This window comes from Gracilinanus agilis, chromosome 1 (assembly GCF_016433145.1).
Source record: "Gracilinanus agilis isolate LMUSP501 chromosome 1, AgileGrace, whole genome shotgun sequence".
NCBI classification, from domain to species: Eukaryota; Metazoa; Chordata; class Mammalia; order Didelphimorphia; family Didelphidae; genus Gracilinanus; species Gracilinanus agilis.
In genome coordinates this window covers 645,636,926-645,658,857 of record NC_058130.1, presented here as the reverse complement: position 1 = coordinate 645,658,857, position 21,932 = coordinate 645,636,926, and the positions used below count along the sequence as shown (strand labels likewise).

The following is a 21,932-nucleotide window of genomic DNA, read 5'->3' as shown; positions in this document are numbered from 1 at the left end:
CTTCCTAAAGACTCATTCTTATTCTTCCGGTTCAGCTTTGTTTGTCCACATCCTAACCCATTTTACTGAGCCACACAGTAACTTGGTGACACCAAAGGCCTTACCATCTTTCAGATTTCTGAGATCTAAAACTTTGTAATCTCAACCTGACAACAGTCTTTTAGTTCTTAAACAACTCACTTAATATCTGAACTTAAGTATCCTTATCGTAAGATGGTATAATGAATGATATATCTGTCTCACAGAGTGGCTTTGAAAAAGTGCTTTGTAGACCTCAAAACATTATAACTAATATTTGCCTTTACTGTAATCTCTGGTCAGTGAGAAAGTACAAAATGTTCTTCAAGTTACAGAAATAGCATCTATTTAGAGCTAGAAAAAGACCTCAGGGATCATTTAACCCAACCTCTTCATTTTACCCTTGAACAAACTGAGGCCCAGAGAAGTTGTGACTTGCCCAAGTTCAAACAAGAATTAAGTAACAGAGCCTGGATTTGAGCCTAGATCTTCTGAGTCCATTATCTGGAGATTCTATTCTAACCTACTTTCCCTTGTCTAGGCTCTCATGATACCTCTCTCCTGATTATGAAAGACCTGTCAGCTCGAGGTTTTTTTTTTGTTTTTTTTTTTGCCAGATCATCCTCTTGGTCATGCCAACTAACTGTGGGTGACTCTCAGGGGTCTGTCCTGTTGCCTCTTCTCTCTTACTCTATAATTCCTCCCTTGGTGATTTCATCAGCTCCTAGGGGGTTCCATTATCATGCTTTTGCTTGCAGATGATTCCTCCATAATTTTTCTGTTGATCTCTAGTACCTAGACATCTCAAACTGGATGTTCTCATAGACCTCTTAAATGCAACACATCCCAAACCAGAACTTATTATTCCCTCAAAGAAATCTTTTTTCCTAACTTCTCATTTTCTCTTGAAAATACCATCCTCCCCAGTTGCCCATGCTGGAAACCTAGATGCTATCCCTCAACTTTTCATCTGTTGCCAACTCTTTTTGCCATATTAAGAATACTTTTCTTTCCTTTAATACTATACTGTATCTCAGGTACTTAGCCCTTATCAATTCATGCTTGGACTATTACATTTCCCTTTTGAGTTATATTTGTCACAAGTCTCTCCCTACTCCAGTCAGTCAGCACATATCACACCAAGATCATCTTAAAGCACAAGTGCTCCCTATTACTCATAAAATGCTTTGTTTGCTTCTGAGGCCTTTAACAACTTGACCCCTTTTTACCTTTCCAGTGTTAATATACTTCATTCTCCTCTACACACTATGATTCAGCAGTAGAGGTCTTCTTGCTATTCTTCACATACAACACATATGCAATTCAGTGCCTTTTTTCTGTCTCTTTTCATGCCTTGAAAATTCTCTGTCTTCCCCCACTTTCTTACATATTACCTTAAATCCTACCTTCTGCTAGAGGGCTTTCCTTTTCCTTTTCTCTTCCTGCTTCCTTCCCCATCTCCCATACCCCTCCCATGCCTTTTTTTCTGAGATTAGCTCCTATTTACCCTGTATGTATTTTGTATGTACAAAGTTGTTTGAATGTTGTCTTCCCCCTCCCCACCTTAGATTGAGAACTCTTTGAAAGCAGGGGCTGTTTTTGCTGATCTATATATTCCCAGTACTTAGTACAGTGCCTAGCATTTAATAAATGCTTCATGTCTTGACTAGTAATACAAATATAGATAAAACTTCATGGAGGAGGTAGCAGTTCAGATGGACCTTAAAGAAAGAAAGAAAATTCAGCTGATAAAGATGGGGGAAGGAAATCCATTTTAAGTAGGAAGGACAACATGAGCCTGGGCACAGTAGCAGGAGAGAGCAAAAGAAAACCAGAGTGGGGAGAGATGGACATTAAGTAGTTTAAAATACAGGGTACATAATAGGGAATCGTGTGAGATAAGGTAGATTAATATATAAGGTCCTAATTGCAAAAGTTAGGTTGATGTCTGGTTATGAGGATCTAGAATGCTAGGATCAAGAGTTTAACATTTTTGTATAGGAAATAAGAAGCCACTGAACTCTTGTGTAGAGGAGTGAAGGGTAGTACATTAAGAGGAATGCTTTAGAGAGGAGAAAATTACAAGCAGGAAGAGCAGCTAGAAAAGTATGGTAGCCAGGCAAGTGAAAAAGGATAATTTAGATATGGAAATGAAAACAACCGGACTTTGTAGTTGATAGGATGTGGAGATGAGTGAAAGAAAAGAACCAAAGATAATGACTCATTATTTCATTTCCTATAGTGACTGTTTCAAACTTTTCCGTCTTACCTCTTATTCCTATTCCCCATGCTTTTAATAGATGACTTTCTCTTTGAGAGGACTGAGGCTCTCTAATGTGAACTTCCAAAACTCCCCCAGTCCCATTCTTTAAGCTTTTTTCTGCTGCCCAATCCATTCGATAAGAGGTATCTCTTTTTTCATATCTATAAGATGATGTCATGTGATAGATAGAAAGCTTTGGCCTTATGTTTTGTGACAGGATAAGTCATTTAACCTCTCAGAACTCCAGGCAATTCTGTAAGATTCCTTAAGTTTTCAGTTAGTTGCTTGCTGAATTTTATAGGAGTCAGGTTGGTGGACCTATGGCATGTGTGCCAGAGTGTGCTAAAGGGAGCTACACCCTTCACCCTCTCCAAAAGCACCTGAAGACATTTCTCACATGACCTGAACCTTTGCCCAGCAGCCCAATAGGAGTACTTCCTCCCTCCCCTGTCTGGGGTAAGGTGGGGGGCTCACATGGCATGAGGGTTGCAGTTTGGGCACTTGTCTCTAAAAGGTTCTCTATCACTGCTCTATACCGACAAAATCATAAGTCTGGTGAAAGGAGAAAAGAAAAAGTGGTTTCTGTACCTTTTCTTCCTTACTAACTACTCATTCCTTATCCCTTTGTAATCAGACTTCTATTCTCACCATTCTACAGAAATTATTATTCAATCAACAAGAATTTTTTTATTTTATTATTTTTTTTAAACCTTGCCCTCCGTCTTGGAGTCAATACTGAGTATTGGCTCCAAGTCAGAAGAGTGTTAAGGGTAGGCAATGGGGATCAAGTGACTTGCCCAGGGTCACAACAAGAATTTATTGTCATATGACAGGAACTGTGCTAAACTCTAAGGTCCCCATTGGTCATCTCATTAAATCCAGCAGGCTGTTTTTGGTCCTCATCCTCCATGCCATTTAAAAATTTTTTTTGACCACTGTTGACCCTTCTTTTTGGCATCTTTTTCTCCTTGTCATCAAGGTTATCATATTCCACTGATTTCTTTCTGTCTTTAATTGACTTCTGTATTCTTTGTTGGCTCTTCATCTTCTTCTTGATCCATTTATTTGTGGATTTTAAAATTATTATTCTTATCCCTCTATTTCTTGTACTCTCATTTCACTCACTTTGAAGTTTCAGCTTCAATTGCCTACTACCTTTATATAAACATGACTTCCATAATCTGTATCTCTAATTTTCTGTGCTTTTCTTCTGAGCTCCAAGAAATGTAGTTACAATTAGATATTTCCATATCTTTGTCATGCTAGCACCCTAAATTCAAAATGTCCTTAAAACATGCATATTCTTTCCACCTAAATGTGCTTCTCTGTTTACCACTGTTTCTGTTTGTCCTTTCCCCACCATATTTTAAATGATGGGGAATAGCTCTGGTCACTCTAGAGCTATATAGTATTCTCCGCATTGTATCACAATGCATCCTTTAGTGCCTGCTGTCTGCTGGAAATTGTTTTAAAATGGCTATAGATATAAAGGAAAAAGACAGGTGGAAAAGTTGGGAGTGGGGAGGAAGTTAAGAAAGGCTTTGAATTCCAAGGGATTTTGAATTTACTGAGTACTGCTTATGTGCCAGGCACTATGGGCTTATTCTGAGAAGGTAAGATTTGAGCTGAGCCTTGGAAGAAGATTTGTCTCCTTTCTCTGTTCCCACCACAGTCATTCTTGTACAGATTATTTGCCCGCACAATTTTTTTAGTACCCTTTTAATAGTAAGAGAGATTTATGGGTTGCACTTACTCAAGTATAGATTTAGTTATGTTATTCCTCTGCTCAGAAAATCTTAAGTAGCTTCTTGTTGTCCACTGAGTAAAGATTAAACTTCTTTGCCTGGCATTCAAAGCCTTCTTCCGCTTTTTATTTATTTTATCCCATTCCATTCTGTCTTCTCTTAAGAGATTACCTCCTCTATCATTCCTGCCCTATTACTTACCTTTAATCTCTCCCTGTCTACTAGCTGTTTGTCTTTTGCCTACAAACATGGTCAGGCCTCCCTGATCCTCAAAAAAACCCACAATTGATTTCTTTCACTGATTATTATTCCATAATTCTCCTGCCTTTTGTGGCTAACATCCTTGAGAAGACTATTGGCAAAAGATGCTTCCAAGTTCTCTCTTCTTAATCCCTTCTAATCTGGTTTCCAACTTCATTATTCAGCCCAAACAGCTCTCTCCAAAGTTACTGATTATCTCTTAATTGCCAAATCTAATGGCTTTTTCTCAGTCTTCATCTTTCCTGTCCTCTCATCAAACTTTGACATTGTCAATCAACTTCTTCTCTTTGATAATCTTTTCTCTCATGGTTTTTGTGACTGTTCTAGTTCTCAACATATCTGACTTCTCTTTCACAGTCTCCTTTGTTAGATCTTCATTTAGAATTTTAGATCATACTTGCTTACTGTATTCTACAGAGTTCTTTCCTGCATCCTCTTCTTCCTCTGTACTGGAAATGGGGTAAATTAAATACTGGGTTTAGAGAAGTGGAGAAAGGAGGACTGCTTGGGCAAGGATAAAAACAAATACCAATAGGGAATCACCTTTACACCCACAAACACAGGACTTGGGAAAATGAGTAACACCTATATGGAGGAATGGATGGTGACAGTTGGGAAACAACTGTCACTTCAGATCAACTCAGGCAAGGGTTTCCTTTTAAATGACAATGAGCCCTTTTGGTTGTGGATTGAAACAGGAAGAAGTTATAAAAACACAGTTTAATAGCTAATTTAAGGGTAAAAGATGTGGGGAAAAGTCACCCTAAAACTAGGTATCTACGGACAAAACTCAGGGACTGGGAGATGGGTCAGGATCTACATTATTCTAACCCAGGCTGCCTGGATTAGCCTAAAAGGCTGGAAGGTGAATGGATGACTCACAACTTGAGTTCACTTCTGTTGCAGTGATGATCCAGCATAGATACCAGCCAAATAAATCCTCTGAGAAGTCAGGGAGACTGATCTTGCTTGTCCACCAAACAAGACAGCAATTCTCAACCTGCTCTAGATCTTGCTAGTTGAGGTGTTCCAGATGTTGCTCAAGGCTTAAGGCACTGAGATACAGAGATACCCAAAATCCACAGGCTCTCAGGTCAGTGGCTATGACTTCTCCAAACTCCTTCAAACCCCAACTGCCCTTAGAGAGTCCTCTGTGTTTAGTCCCTTGCTGTTTTCCAGGTTGGAATTTTAGCTCCTGCCAGACTGCCTGACTAAATTTCTAAATCTTCTTTTAAAGCCTATTTCCTATTACAGTTCTACTTGCTTACTGTGTCCTAAAGAGTTCTGTCTTGAGTTCTCTACTATTTCTCTTGTTGATTTCATCAGCTCCTATGGATTCAGTCAGTTGTTGTCTGAAGATTCTCAACTCTATTTATCCAATCTTAACCATTCTTCTGACCTTCAGCATCTCCATTTCATTACACACATATTAAACCCTATGTGTTTAAAACTGAATTCATCACCCTCTCTTCCAAAACTCCCATTTCAAACTTAACTGTTAATATTGAGGACACCACCATCCTTCTGGTCTGGCTTGTAATTGAGGTTTTCCTAGTCAAGGCCTGTCAATTTCACCTTTGCTTCCTCTTTCGAATATGCTCCCTTCTCTGCCTCTTCCTTTCCTGACACTTCCACTATGCTGGTGCAGGTCTTTATCCCTTTGTGCCTGGAGTAGTGTAGCCTGTTGGTAAGTCAGTCTGTCTCAAGTTTCTTCTTCACCCAAAAGCCCTTCTCCCCCAATAAATTCTGTTTTACTTACAAAATCAAATATAATATCCTCTGTTTAATATTCAAAACCCTTTATGAACCCTCCCTCCCCCAATCTTTCCACTTACCTTCTTCCTTTCTTTGTATATCCAGCAATATTTGTTGACTGACTGCTTACTTAACTTAATGGTATTCCTTTTCTACACACTATGACTTTTTGCCAAGTATATGACTTAATTTCCCTTTGAACTTGAAATGCACTTCCCAGACACTGTCTTTGCACATGGTGGTCTCTGTGTGAAGAATTGTTTTCTTCTTCCCCACTCACATGTTGAATTCCTCTCAATATTTTTATCCTTTAAAGCATTGCTGAAGGCCTCCCTGATTCTTCTTTACTTTCTGTTAATGATCTCTCTCTTCACATTTCCATAACACTTTGTTTTGCAATTCCATGATACATTTGTCACTTATCCTGTATTACAGTTACCTGATGCATTTTATCACCTATTATCCCCCTTATCTCACATAGATTTTGCCACACTATTTGAGCAGAGACTGACTTATTTAAAAGTTTCTTATCTCCTACCACATTTTGTACCTTGAGTGTGCTTAATAAATGTAAATAGATTGACTGTGACCAATCTACTATTAATTGGTTTCATGGGGCAATCATATTTTAGGGTACATTTTGAGAAGGGAAAGTTTCCTAAGAGAGATTTGAAGGAGGAAAGTAAGTTAACTTGGAATAACTGTAAAGATAAGATTTGGAAAGAACTAAGGTAAAACATGGGAGATGAAAAATGAGAGGAAGTCATAGAAGATATTTGGGCTGGAGTTTCAGCTGAACAGGAACTTGATAGGGAGTTCAAAAAGTTTTTATAGGCTTTATGCCAGGAAAGGAAGAGACCTCCTTGGTTTTGTGATGGGAAGTTTTTTTGGTTGTTTTTCATTCAGAGACCTTGAGAGATAGGAGAAAAAATAGGAAATTTAAGTAGGAAAAATGAGATGTAATATTTTTAAGTAAGAATTTTCTCTTTTTTTCCTCTCTTTTTCTTTTTTTTCCCCCTTACTTTCCATCTTGGAGTTAATGCTGTGTATTGGCTCCAAGGCAGAAGAGTGGTAAGGGTAGGCAATGGGGGGGGGGGTCAAGTGACTTGCCCACAGTCACAGAGCTGGGAAGTGTCTGAGGCCAGATTTGAACCTAGGACCTCCTGTCTCTAGGCCTGGCTCTTAATCCACTGAGCTACCCAGCTGCCCCTTAAGTAAGAATTTTAATTACTTTAAGGAGATATAAAATGTCAGGGCATGCTTATTTTTTTGGAATAAGTAGTAAATAACCCTGAATTTTTGAATAGTGTTAACAATCTTGAATGAAAACACAAAAACGTGTTGATTATCTTCTTGATAAAGCTTTTGTTTATGTACTTCCATTTTTTCTTCCCCTGAATGTGCTGTAAGATATAGTAGAAAAAGTACTTTCCTTAGTTGGAAACTGAGTTTTGAGTCTTGGCTCTGACACTAGCTGTATAACAAATGGGTTCTCTTATGCTTCAGTATTCTTATCTATAAAATGAGCTTTAAAGTATTTCTAATACTATGTCAGAGGATTGTTTTGAGGAAAGTATATTGTATTATTAAAATTAATTATAAATTTGAATAGTTTTTACATTATTTTTATTTATTCAATATATTACAATTGATGTTCTTATTTGTATATGTGTTATCTTTTTATTAGATTTTAAGAACTGTTTTGGTAGATATATTTTTATCTCTCCCAGTGCTTACCATTGTACACATAATATAATATAGTGGTTGCTTACTAAATATTGAGCTAAGTTGGTTACTTTTATAGAGCAGAGATTTTGATTTGTATGAAGAGAATAGTGCAAAACAAGCAAAATTGTGAATTTACCAGAGTACTAAAGAGTGCCAGTGCTTTTTTCTGTGTGTATGCAGATTAATCTAGACTTCTTTCAGGAATTGATGTTTGGTTAACTAGCTTTCACTCTTTTCTTTTCCACCTTGCTTTTTATAAAATGGCTATTATTTTTTCTCCCATTTTTCTATCCCACCTACTTAGCTCCTACAAAATAACTACAAGTTTGCCACCTTAGTGTTCTATAGTTTATTTAGAATGGTTTTATTAACCTTTGTGGGACGAGAAATTAAAAAATGGATGAAGCCGTTTGATTAATTTTCTGTTTTAACTTCTGTCTTTCATCTTCCCACCTTAATTGGCAACAATTTTGACAGGAGTTGAAATTTACTTTCTCCATTCTATATACCACTGAGGTGAAAGTTACTTAATTATTATCCTGAATTCTTAAATTTTACTTTACTCAAGAAAGGGAAGCATGGCAGTATTACAGAAGATTAAGAGTTTAAAAGGATGTATAAAGAGTATAGATACTTCCTTATTAATTGTAGGAAGAAGAATATTTTTGTTCTTTACCTGACATGAATTCAGGAAACTACCTAAACCACAATTATTTACAAACCAGGACCATACAGGGAAGAGTTTTGGAATGTACCTGGAAAGCCTGGGATTTGGATCTTATCTTGATCATTTGCTATCTTTCTGAGGCTCACTTTTCCTCACTTGTGAAATGGAAATTATCATGCACTATTTTATAGTTGTGGAGAAAACATTTTTAACCCTGAAAACACTATAGCAGTGAGTTGTGTATTGTTAGAATGAAGACTGCCGGTTCTATTGTTGTTTTTATTTGGTCAATTCTGCAACAGAATTTAGTTTCTTGGGCTTTTGTCAGTCCTTTAAAGTATTACCTAAAGCTACATAGGCAAAGCATAGTATATAGTATACTCATCTTTTTAGAGCAAGAGTAAAGTTAATTGAAAAATTAGATATAGTGAAAAAGATAAAAAGTCTAGAACGTAACTCCTAATACAATTTTGTGTGTGTGTGTATGTTCTATGGAAATTTTTACTAGAAAATATCTTCCTAGCATAAAGCAGGTCCATTTTTTCCCCCTTAGAAGCAAAAGAAACCCCAAATAGTCACGTTTAGCTACTTCTCATTTCTTTGAAATCTAGGAGTGAAGATGTGTGTACCCCGGTAGTAAAATCCCTGATCCGTACCCTGATGAAGCTAAACTCTTCTTGCTACTCAATCTAAGTATATCTTTGGATTTGGAGAATTTCACTGGTTGGGCAGCTAAGCTGTATAGTTGATATAACGCTGCGCCTAGTCAAGAAGACCCAAGTTTAACTCTAGCTTCAGAAACTTATAACTGTATGATGGCCCTGGGAAAGTCATTTAACTTCTGAGTTTCTTTATCTGTAAAATGGGGATAATAATAGCACCTACTTCTTAAGGTTGTGAGGATCAAATGAGATAATACTTGTAAAGTGCTTAGCATCATCCCTAGGTTTTAGTAGGAGTTTAATAAATTCTTCATCCTTTCTTTCCATAAGGAATCTGTACTTTAAACATTACGCATTTCACTTTTTTAAAAAAAGCACTTAATTTTTTGAAATTTAATTTTAATTTTGAAGCAAATTAATGGATTTAAAAAATATTCATACTTAGGGCTAATTATTTAAGCCTAATTCTTTGATTCTACTATTAGCATATAAACCCCTTGTAGGATATAAGAGATATGTGAGAGCACCCATCATACTTGGGAAATGAAAATCCTTTCATTTGAAAAGGACAAAAATTCTTTAAATAATTTGGGAAATACAAGTACAGTTGATTAATTATTAATTTTTCTTACTTAGCGGATACATAATAGGATCCTAGATCCTAACGGCCTACGAGTAGTAAAGTAGTATCCTGTGATTGAATGTGAACCCAGGTCATTTGACCCCAGAACTCATATGGTGCACTGTCTTATTTTGCTTTGAAGTTGTGAATGATAATTCATACCTCACTACAGGTCATGGTAAGATAGAACCACTCTCATTCCTAAATGGAAAGGCATTTAAAATTTATATACCAACTTTTAAATTAGCAGCTAAGGCCCTATTTCCAAAGGATTCTTCACCAAGGTCTAAAGAAAAAAAGGATTTTAAGGTGTCACCATGACCTGAGAAAGAGCAGCTTTGTAGAAGCTGGAGCACCCCCAGGCTTTGCTAAGGTCCCTGAGGAATTTCAGGTAGACAGTGTGTATGCACTTCTACTCCTTTTTACCTCTTAAAGTGTCTGACAAGTAAATAAAATTCTAATGTGTCTCTCTTCTAACTTGAGAACATTTTCTTTTAAACTACATATACATTCTGGAATATTCATGCTAAATAGTCTGCCACTTTTAGGTAAGATAATATTTGTATCTTTCTATTTGAAATTTTGAATAATATTCCTAATCAAATTATTAGAATTTCAACCTAGGGGCAGCTGGGTAGCTCAGTGGATTGAGAGTCTGGCCTAGAGATGGGAGGTCCTAGGTTCAAATCTGGCCTCAGACACTTCCCAGCTGTGTGACCCTGGGCAAGTCACTTGACCCCCATTGCCCACCCTTACCACTCTTCCACCTAGGAGCCAATACACAGAAGTTAAGGGTTTAAAAAAAAAAAAAGAATTTCAACCTAATTGTGCAAAAAATAGAGTGTGAATAGTATAATCACTTGTCTAAATAGCGGATGTATCAGTAAAACCTTAGTCTTTAATAATATAACAGTTTTTAAGTGAAGTAAAAAGTCAACATGTTTCTCTGTTCAATCCATTACCTGATTCTTATGGAATTCATTATGGTTAACATAAAGAAAGAATTTTATGTGATATATCAACAAACAGCCTCTGCTTTTGAACACCAACAAAGCAGATAACTGAGGATCCAACTACTTATTGGCTCTGCTTCTAATCTTTTCTATGCTCAGGAGTTCCTTTAAATAGTTTAAATTGCCTCATCATTTGTTACAGCTCATTCAGTCCTTGTTAAAGTTGGCACTGAGCTTTTCCCATTTTTCCTCACTTATTTTTTTTCTCCTCTTACCTTGTGCAAACTGGTACCCAAGTGATCTCAGTTCTGCTATAGAGCCCCAAACCATGTAGAGGTGATTCAGAATTGTTTTGGACACCCCAGAGCTATTTTTAAACCTATCTAGCCTAAAAGGGTAGATCTCTTATTATCTGGTGAACTTTAGAGAGTTCATTAGCCTTCCTTTTCTCACAGTGATAGACTTAAGACTTGGATTTCAGTTTTCTATGACATTTATTGTTTCCAACAATAATTATTTGATAGTCAAATATGATTTGAAGGTGCAAGTATCAGTCTTAAACTTTGCAATTGAGGTCTCTTTGGGTAGCCTGGTACAGCTGGATTCAAGTTCTAGTTCTGTTGCTTACTTACTATATGTGTGTGATCTGGCATGATAGGCTATCATTGGAAATATGCTACAATATACTAGAACTTGTCATGAGTCTTTTAATTGCTCTTTGGATTATTTGCAACATTTCTTTGAAGATTGTGATATTCTGTGATTTGAAACCATATGGCTTCATCACAAATAAGTTTATATTTTAAATGATAGACTTTTGTACTGAGCAACAGCTTGGGATCATTGAACATTTAGTCAACAGCATTATTAAGTGCTTTTTATGTTCCAGGTACTTTATTAAGTGTTGAAGAGGCAAAGAAAGGCAACAAAAACAAATCTCAAAACAATCCCCTCTCAAAACAATATTCCTTACTCTTAAGGACTTTACAATTTAATGGGAGGGACAATTTACAAACAAGATAGATACAGGAAAAATTGGGCATAATCAACAGAGGGAAAGTAATAGCCTTAATGAGTATCTGAAAAAGACATCTTCCAGAAGGTAGGACATTAGGGTGAGACTTGAAGAAAAGTTAGAGAAGTCAAGAGAAAAGATATGAGAACAGAAAGATTCTAGGCATGTGGGATAGTGGGTATAAATAGGAGTTGGAAAATGGAGTGTCTTGTGGGAGGAACAAAAAGGAGGTTGTTGTCTAGATCACAGAATACTTGGAAAGAAGGAAGGTGCAAGAGACTGGAAAGGTAGGAAGGGACTGTTATAAAAGGCTACACACATTTCTTAAATGAAATTCACCCTGCTTTATTTCTCCTCTTCAATTCTAGGATCAACTCATTGTCATGTAATCATATATTAAAAACTGAAATCAGCTAGTCTAATCCCTTCATTTTCATAAAATTATTTTTCTAGTTAAAAGCTATTTGTTTTCTCTCCATTCTGGATGAATTCACAATTCTACCAATAGTGCATTAATATTTGTTTTTCTGTAGCCCTTCTGACATTTGTAATTTTCTCCATTGTCAGCTTGGTCAGTCTAATGAATAAGAGGTAGAACTTGAGAATTAATTTAATTTGTATCTTGTTATTTATTAGTGTTTTGGAGCATTTAAAAAATTTGGTTATTGATAACATTGTGTATCTTCCTTTGAAAACTACCTGTTCATTCACACTTTTTGTTAAGTTCCTTCTATATCTTAAATAAGAGGTTTTTATTAGAGAAACTTGCCTAAAAGATTTTCCCTGTTACTTGTTTCCCATCTAATTTTAACGGCATGCATTTTGTAGAAAAACATTTAAATTTTATATAATCAAAATTAATCCATATTATCTTCTGTGATCCTCTCCATCCTTTGTTTGGTCATGAACTCTTCCTTTAATCCTCAGATGTAAAAGGTTTCTTCTATGCTACTATAATCTGCTTATGTTACCTTTTATACACAGTCATGTATCCATTTAGAGTTTATCTTGGTATATTGTATAAGATAGTGTGTTGTAACTAATTTCTGTTAGACTGCTTTCCATTTTCCCCAATAGTTTTTTATAGAATAATGACTCCTTACCTTAGAAGTTGGAGTATTTGGGTTTATTGAACATTATGCTGCTGTTTTGTTTGCTTCAGTATGTTGTATTCCAAGTATGTTCTAATGATCGCTCTCTCACTAAAAAAAAACAAAAACAAACAAAAAAACAGTACCAAATTATTTTGATAAATACTACTTAATTAAAGGTCTGGTGAGGTTAGGCTTCCTTTTTTCCTATATGATTTCCTTTAAGACTCTTGACATTTTTGTTCAGCCAAATGAATTAATATTTTGCATCGCTCTATAAAATAAAATGATGGTTATTCAATATGGCACTGAATAAGTAGATTAAATAGTATTTTTATTTTTCTCATAATGGCCAGTCTACCAATGAGTAATTCATATTTCTCTAATTGTTTAATTCTTTATTTCTACAAAGAATGTTTGATAGTTGGATCCATATAGTTCCTGGATATGTCTTGACAAAAAGACTCCCAGATATTTTTATGTATATTCTGTAGTTATTTTAGATTTAATTTTTTCCCCTTTTTCTTCCTATCAGCTTTTTATAACATAGAGGAATGCTGATAATTCATCCAACCCTTCTTAATTTTAATGCTTCTCACTTTTAATTATTTTCTGTTTTTCTTACATGTAGCTTTTTTGTACTCTTCTGTTGTCTACCCACCTAGAGTATAAGAGCCTTGAAGTTAAAGACTGTCTTGTCTCTTTGTATCCTTAGCTCTTAGCAGAGGTCTTAGCACATAGCAGGTGCTTAATAAATTTTACCAACTAGCTGGATTTTTTTGATGAATTTTGAATTGACTTTTTAGGGTTCCCTAGACCTATGGTAGAAATGGAAAAATGTAAGTATTCCTACAGACCACCTATTGACTTAATTTTTAAAATTAAAAATGAAAAAATTTAATATTATTTATGTCTTATTGCCCCAAATACATTTTAGTCTAGCCAGGACAGCACTTAAAACTCTGGAGTATTGTGGATTGCATGTTTGATACCTCTGTCCTACTCTGTCTTTGAAAAGTGGTAGTTTTGTTTCCTCTTTAGCTATTTTTGTTTATTTTCTTGATTTCTCTAATCTTATTGCTGAAGTCAACAATTCTAGAATTGTTAAATAGTAGTGTTAATAGTAGTATCTTTGCTTTATTCCAGATCTTATTTGAAAGGCCTTTGATTTATCTCCATTATATTTCATGTTTGCTTATGGATTTTGACATATATTGTTTACTCCATCAAGGAAAGCCCATCTATTATTTTGCTTTTAAATGTTTTTAGCAAAAACGGGTATTGGATTTAGTCAGAAACTTTTTTAGCATCTATTGATATGATCATGTAGTTATAATGTCATTTCTGTTTATATGTTATTTTCCTACCCTATATTCCTGGTATAAATTCAATCTGATGATAATGTATCCTCTTTTAAATATAGTTTTAGCTTATTTGCTAATATCTTATTTATAATTTTTGCATCAATGTCCTTTAGATGTATTGGTCTATAGTTTTATATTGTTGCTTTATGTCTTGCTGGTTTAAGTATAAAGACCAGATTTGAATCATAGAAAGGGATTGCAAAAACCCCTTCATTTCCTATTTTTGAAAATATTTGAAGCAATCTTGGGATTAATTGCACTTTTTATATTTTTAGTAAGATTACTTGTAAATTCATCAACTCTTTAAATTTTTTCCTTTGGGAGTTGATTTATGATTTGTTCAATTACTGTTTCTGAAATTGGGTTTTCTTAATAATATTTGTTAATCTGGACATTTTGTATTTTTGTAAGTATCCATTTTCAATCTGGTTAGCATATACTTAGGCAATAATAGTTGCTGACATTTTCCATTATTTCTTCAATTGTGAATTCTCTTGTTTAATTTTTTATATGAACTACCTAACTTTATTTTTTTCCTTCAGAAAGAAATGGTATTTAGTTTTCTTTATCAATGGTTTTCTATTTGTTATTTATTTATTTTCAATTTTGTTCATCCTTTTTTTATTTCCAAAATTTCTATTTATTTATTTCGGGTTTTTGATTTCATATAATTTTAGGCTTTTCATTTTATGCCCATTATATTGTCTTTCTCTTTCTCTATTTTGCTGATGAAAGCTTTTAGTGATATAATTTTTCCCCAATGAGTGCTTCAGATACATCTCACAAGTTTTGTCATATTGTCTCATTGCTATTTTCTTGATGAGATTTTCTGTTATTCCTTTAGTTTGTTCTTTGACCCACAAATCAAGTTCATTTTATTCTTCCTTCAAAAAGACCTATGTTGAATATGATTTTTGTTGCATTTTAATCAGTAAATGATATATTTGGTATTTCTATTTTTCTGCATTTTTTGGTGCAATCTTTATGCCCTTATACAAGAGGATTATATAAACTCTTTCTACTTAGTAATTGCCAGAGAGCTATCATTGCTAATTTTTTAAAGTTCTATTTGAGTCTTTGAGTTCTTCTTTTTTTTTGTCATAGGTCTAAAAAGGATGCATTGAAATCTCCTACTAGAGTTTTATTGCATTTTTCTCTATAATCCCATTACTTTTTTCTTTTAAGTATTTAGGTAGTATGTCCTTAAGTACATTTATATTAAAGATTGATATTGAGTTGTCTTTTGTGTTTCCTTTAAGCATAATAATTCTGCATATTATTTTATCTTGTTTATATTTACTGTAACCTTGCATAATTAAATCATCTTTGCAACTGCTGTTTTTTTAATTTCACCTGTAGGAAATAGATCTTGCTCTAGCCCTTCCTTTAACTCTTATTTTTGTTTTACCTGTTTGTTGAAAACAGCACTGGATTCTTCATTGTAATACATTATATCCTTTTCTGCTTTTTAAAAAATGAGTGAGTTCATCCTATTCTTGTTCAAATTCTAATATCATAAATTATTAATGATTATTATTTATATATGTGGTAATTTCCCTTCATCTTTTCCCCTTCCTTTTCCTCCCCTTCTTTATACACACCCTTTTTCCTCCCTCTCTTTATACACACCATCTTTACAAATAAGACAAGTGATAAAGGAGAGAGTGTTTGTCTAACATTATTAATCAATAAATGAATGGGTCTGTTTCCATTTCATAGCCTTTTTTCTCTTTCCCTCTCCCCATCCCCATAACAATATTTTACTTTTGTCCTTTCCTTTTAATATCCTCTTCAAGCTTCCCTTCCTGAAGTTGAAGTTAGACTAGTTTTTGCTTATCATTATTTTCTTACCTAGCCTTTTCTCTCTTATACTTTTAAATATGAAAAAAGTTGAGTGGCAGAATTAGATTCAAACTGAAGTCATCTAACTTAAAATCCAGTGTTCTTTCCCCCATTGTTTTTATCTCTTTAGTTCCTACTCCAGATACATGTACTAACTCAATGGGGACTGATCATCCAAGTGTATATCTTAGTTGAGTTAATGAGCATTTTTCATTTTAGTTTCAAGATAGTTTAAAAGGCAGTGAAGAGGCAAATAGGATGCACAATCAGACTGAAGTACCTTACAAACAAAGAGTTATTAAAATACAATTTAAAAGATTTCATGAGAGAAATGCATGATCATAGTAGAATGCAGAAATGAGTAGTAACTGAAGAACATTATTGGTATTTCCCAATGTAAGAAGATTTCAAAGAAAGTTCTTCAAAATGGATGAACTCTGACAAATTTATGGCAGAATATGGACAAAATCTCTAAATTCCTTTCTAGTTCTAAATCTGTGATTCCCAGAGTCAAGAATGGATGGGTTATGATCTTCATTTTTGAAGGAATATTCACATTGATAAGGTCACAGAATCATTTGAGTATTTGCACAGAACATTAATTTTTCCAGTATGGATTATGGATTTCCAGTATGGATATGGGCCAGTCTTTTTAAAATAATCACAAATCTCATTGTGGAGGCTGTGCACAATTCTGGAACTTGATGTAGTCAGCAGAATATAATCCACAAATAAAAATGTCTAGAGGACCTTTTCCATAGGAAGCTCCATTTCTATTTGAACTCTGCTCAGGATATCCTTACAGTATCAAACTTATTCAGTAAGTATATATCATATTTTATGCCTTGAATGGTGCTAATGTGGTTGCATTTATTTAGTAATTGTATTAATTGTAATATTCATAGGGATTCCTTTACAGAAGAGACTTTTTTAAGGTTAAGTTTTGTTTTACAGCTTTTTCTGCAGTCAGTAAACATAGGCGGATCTTGTATTTTTTCAATCAAATGTTAATTTTAAAACTGGCATACTGTAGTAAATAATTTGTAAAATTCTGCCTATTTCTTAAAATTTTGTCAAGAATTTCCTCTGTATGTAGTTCTTTCTTATTAAGATTTCATAAAAGTGAGACTAAGCATATAGGTAAAGTTAGTAATGCTTTTCTTTTGAGATATGTTATAATAAAATAATATCTTAATTCTCTCTCACTTCCCAGCCCTGCTTTTCCTTTGCATTTACTTGATGCAGTTTAACCACCCTTCCTGCCTTTGATTGTGACATTTCTACTGCCTAGTGTAACATCTTGACACTGAAGGTGTCAAGGATAATATTAATAGATTATAATGAAAATATTGGTAAATCTATACTCTTACTTGTCTTCTTGTGAGCTAATAACTAATAATAGTTTGGGGATGATGTGACTTAGATAAGTCTAATGCCAAATTTTCTAAATAAATATATATTTATATTGTTAATATAAATGTATATTATTTATACCTCTATTATTTTCTGATTGCTTTGTTAAATGCTACTGCTTAGTCTTCGCCATCCTTAACCATAATATTTTACAAATCACTTTGTATTTTAAACTAATATTGCCCTTGGACACCATTTATTTCCCTTTGGTAAGGTAGACGTATTAGAAAAAAGTTTCTGAGGTCTTTTTTGACTTCTTGTAGTTACTACTGCATTGTCAAGAAACTTTTGTAGGAAATAGTAATAATGAAGGACAGAATCTTTACTTTGGCTCTATTTTTTTCATTCATCATCTTTTACCATTGACAGTTGGTTTGAACAGGTCAGGTTGAGGTTGTTATAATTGTATGCCATCTCTTGTTCTCATCTTTATTTCTGACTTGATGTTGGTTTTGACCTTTGCTCTATAGTTTGTGGTCACATTAGCTGTCATCCAGACAGCTAATTTGATATAATTCCTTTGTCAGCATGGAGGTATTTCCTGTTCATTAAGATATAATTTAATTTTTATAATTTTTATTCTTGCTTACTATCTCAGCATAATAACATTTTCTTCTTAAAGTACTCACTAACATTTTCTTCTTAAAGTACTCGCGGCTTCCATTCCCAGGGATCACCACATCCTGGGTAGCATTCATGATGCAAGAGGAGCTGGTGGTCCTGGAGGCACCCTGTGTCAGGAGATGAAGATGGCTTCTATAGTGGTTTCAGGAAGTGGGGCCTAGGTTAAGTTCAGGGCCTTTGGCAGTTAAGGGAACCAAAGAGGAAAGTACAAAGGCAGGGAGTGGTTTCTTGTTACCAAAGTATTTAGGCAAGTTCATGATCAAAACCTTGAAGGAAAGCTAATTTTTCCCTTTTATTATGGTGTCTAAAAGCCATAGACTTCTTGAGGCAGGCTGTAAGATTTAAAATTAGTTTTGACTAAATATGAGAGTTATAAAAGTAAGATTTTGTGGTCTCTTTATAAAATATTAACTTTTAAGTCAGAAAAACAACTTTTATTTACAACAAGGTAGAGGTATTAAAGTGGGAAATATAGGAAGGAGGTAGAGAATTGTCTGGCTGCCAGCCTAAGTGCTGATCTGGTGAAGTCCTGCTCAACCCCTGGCAAGGGCTCCCTCACGTCCTGATTTCCACTTGGAAGTCTCCATAGTTTCTTCAGCCAGAAATCCACCAATTTAAGCCTCTTCCTTCAGCTTGAGTCACTCACCCAGCAAGCCTCCAGGGCAGAATGCTCCAGCCCAGGACAAGTCTAGGAAAAGTGATTGCCTCCGAGAGTCTCCCTGAGGCCCAGCTCACTGAAGTAGAATGAATGAATGAATGAATGAATGAATGAATGAATGAATGAATGAATGAATGAATGAATGAATGAATGAATCCTCTGACTGGCCTTTTTAAAGCAGTTTTCTCTAAGTCACTCTCCCACTTCATGGGAACCAATCACAGTGTCCCAAATGAGTTTGTGGGATCCACATCCTTCCCCTGAGGGTGGGAACTCTTATCAAAAGGATTCCCCAGTTCCTGACTGATTGAGTTAAAAAGGTGGGGCACTCTAAAGTTAAGATAAAGAAATTCCCTTTCACTAGGCCTTTACTGAAGGATACAGTTCTAAAGATCATGCCTTTTCAGAAATAGACTGGATCTGGTCAGCATTTCAGATTTAAGGCATTTGTGACTTTTGATATGCTACCATGGTGGCCTGGGTATCAAATGCTTCAAAGAAATGATTCTAGCCATATAGACTATATCACACTGGCCAAGCTGCCCATCATTCCTTTGCAGCATGACTACTGAAAGAATAATATTGGCAAACTCCTCAAAGTGTTTTGCAAGGTGACTAAGCATTGTGGATTGGTTCAGGTATGCCAGAGCCTTGCCTCTTAGGGTACTGGCATTATCTCAACTCCAAAGCCCAAGAAATTACTGATGATAATTAGAATTGTTGAGTGCCGCACTTTTGCTAGTCTCTATGACTACTCTGGCAACTTTGCTCAAGCCATCTCTGCTGCCATCTCTAAAACCAAAAGTTACTTAACCCCCAGACCTGTGGAAAGAGGTTCATTAATCTGCTTATAAAGACTCATAAGTAAATGTCTGTCTAGAGAACACAGGCAGCTTCTGTGGCTATTACATAAATCTTTTTGCAAGAACAAAGCATAAAGTGGACTATTGCTGAAGAAAAAGTATGATATAGAACATGAGAGAATGTCCTTTGATATTTGGTAGAGAACAAAGTTTTTGTATGCTTTCTTTTTTACTCCTTTCTTTAAAGTATTTATAACGTAGACTTCTGAGTGGTCTTAAGCCTTTTGTCCCCATCATTTCTTAAACCTGAACCATATTTTTCTACATCCTTTTTGCAGTCCACTCTGGTACCCTCACATAGAAGTCAGCAAGTATCAGTCTACAGTGAGTTGATTTGGAGGATCTTGTCATGTTCTTTTTAGAATTTCTCCTTCTTTTCATCTTTAACATGTTACTATTCCATAAGCTGCTGCAGTTTCTTCATGATGCTACATTTGTTAACCATGACCAAGCATCTCATTATGTATTTCTTAATTACTTGGGGCACAAAGTGAAACCAACTTCACCAAGTTCTTTGTTTCACCCTCTTAAGATTCCAGGAACCAGTCCCATTTAACTGAACTTTATGTCTTAAAAATAGTATGATACAGTTATTCTAAAAGTATTTATTTCTATTCATTGCTTGTTGGACAAAAGTCTCACATTTAGAATACCAACAATTACTTTTTATAGATGGCCTAAATATTATGATTCTTAGCATCGTCTGCCACCTTTTCTTGCATGCTACCATAATCACTTAATTATAAATTCCTTTTGAATTTGTTTTTTCCATTCCCACTCTCATAGAATAATAGGCCTTAACCACCTGATACTCTTGACAGCCTTCTACCTGATCTTGTCAATCTCTTTCTCCTCTCCATATTCATGTTTCCTATAGTCATGTTACCATTGTCAGCTCCCAGAGAGCAGGAACGGTTCATTATCTACTTTTTTGGAATCTCTTAATCTACTTTGTTCACATAGTATGGAATTATAAAATTTAGGATGAGAAGAAACATTAGATCTTGTTTGTTTCAGGACCCTAATTTTTACATATCAGAAAATTGATTTCCAGAGAAGTTAAGGACACATAGTCCTGGTCTAATGCTCTTTAAATAATACTCTTTCCTTAAGGACACTAAGTACTCGAATGAATGATTCATATTACTTTTCTGCTTATAGACCTACATTTTTTTCCCTTTTGTTTACTGGATAAAGTCTAATAAACTCCTTTTGCTTGACATTCAAAGCCCACTACAATCTGTTTTTCCCAGGCCATCACTTTCAATAGGAATCCTCTTTTTTGGCCAGACTAATTTTACTGTTAACTGAGACACAATTTTAAAAAACAAACTTTTGTTCACATAGTTTTCTTGTCTGGAATGCCCCATATTTCCACCTATCCAAATACTATTCATACTTCAGATTTCATTTACCTTTTCAGTTTCATCTTAAGTTAAAATAACTCAACAAGCCAATCTTTTGACTGGTAGTCCCATTGTAGATCTCTTCCTTCTCCACAGTCTTTTAGGACCTACCTCTTATTTGAGCAGTTAATAACGTACTGCATTGTTACTTAATAGAATATATAATGTACATTATATATATATATATATATGTGTGTGTGTGGCATATATATATATAGTACTTTGGCACTTAACATACTGAATTATTACTTAATTGTTTATAAACATGGAGATATATATATATATAGTATAACATTACCTTCTGGTGGGGAGGAAGGAGGGAGGAGTGGGGAGAAAAGGAGAGAACAAAGATTACAAAATGTCAGAAAACAAGTATGAAAAATTATAGTGATTTACAATCTGAAAAGAAATAAAAATTTTAAAAAGAGTTCATATATATCTATTAAAATGAATTGTAGACCCTGGCAACAAAGGTTATGCCTAACATTACTTTAGTATCTCATTATGCACAAAGTCACATTTATTTGTTGACAAGAACTTTAGAAGTCATCTTGTACAACTCCTTTGATTAGAAATTACCCTGGTCAACCTTGAAAAACACAGAACCACTAAAATAGTTAAAAAGAACAAGTCTTTCATCAGGACAAGGGAGACAGAGTTCTTATGTCCACCATACATAGTCATGTGCATTCACAACACCAATACCACACCTAACTAAGCTCAGAGACTCTGGGAACAATATCTCCAGGAAAATGCACCATGAAGGTGAATGTCCATCATAGGAATTTCCATTAAACTGAAGAATTTATATCCTGGGAATATAGGAAAGAAGGACAACTGGCTTACATGGAAACTAGAAGAAGGATTCCAGCCTGGGGCTATACTACCTGGGAGAGGCCTATATATACAATGGAACAAATTTCTAAGACAAAGGAATACTTAATACTTGAATTTCTCTCTTTCTCTCCTATTCCTGTTGCTT

General features: G+C 34.8%; 1 protein-coding gene across 1 annotated transcript in view; it reads left to right on the top strand.

Moving 5' to 3' along the window:
* The first annotated feature begins 4,861 nt into the window (after positions 1-4,861).
* Positions 4,862-21,932, top strand: part of LRP12 (LDL receptor related protein 12) — a 105,052-nt gene continuing 87,981 nt past the window's right edge. The window contains exon 1 of the mRNA XM_044684032.1: positions 4,862-4,931. Within this exon, the coding sequence (XP_044539967.1) occupies positions 4,862-4,931 (70 nt within the window). The remainder of the gene's footprint in view (positions 4,932-21,932) is intronic.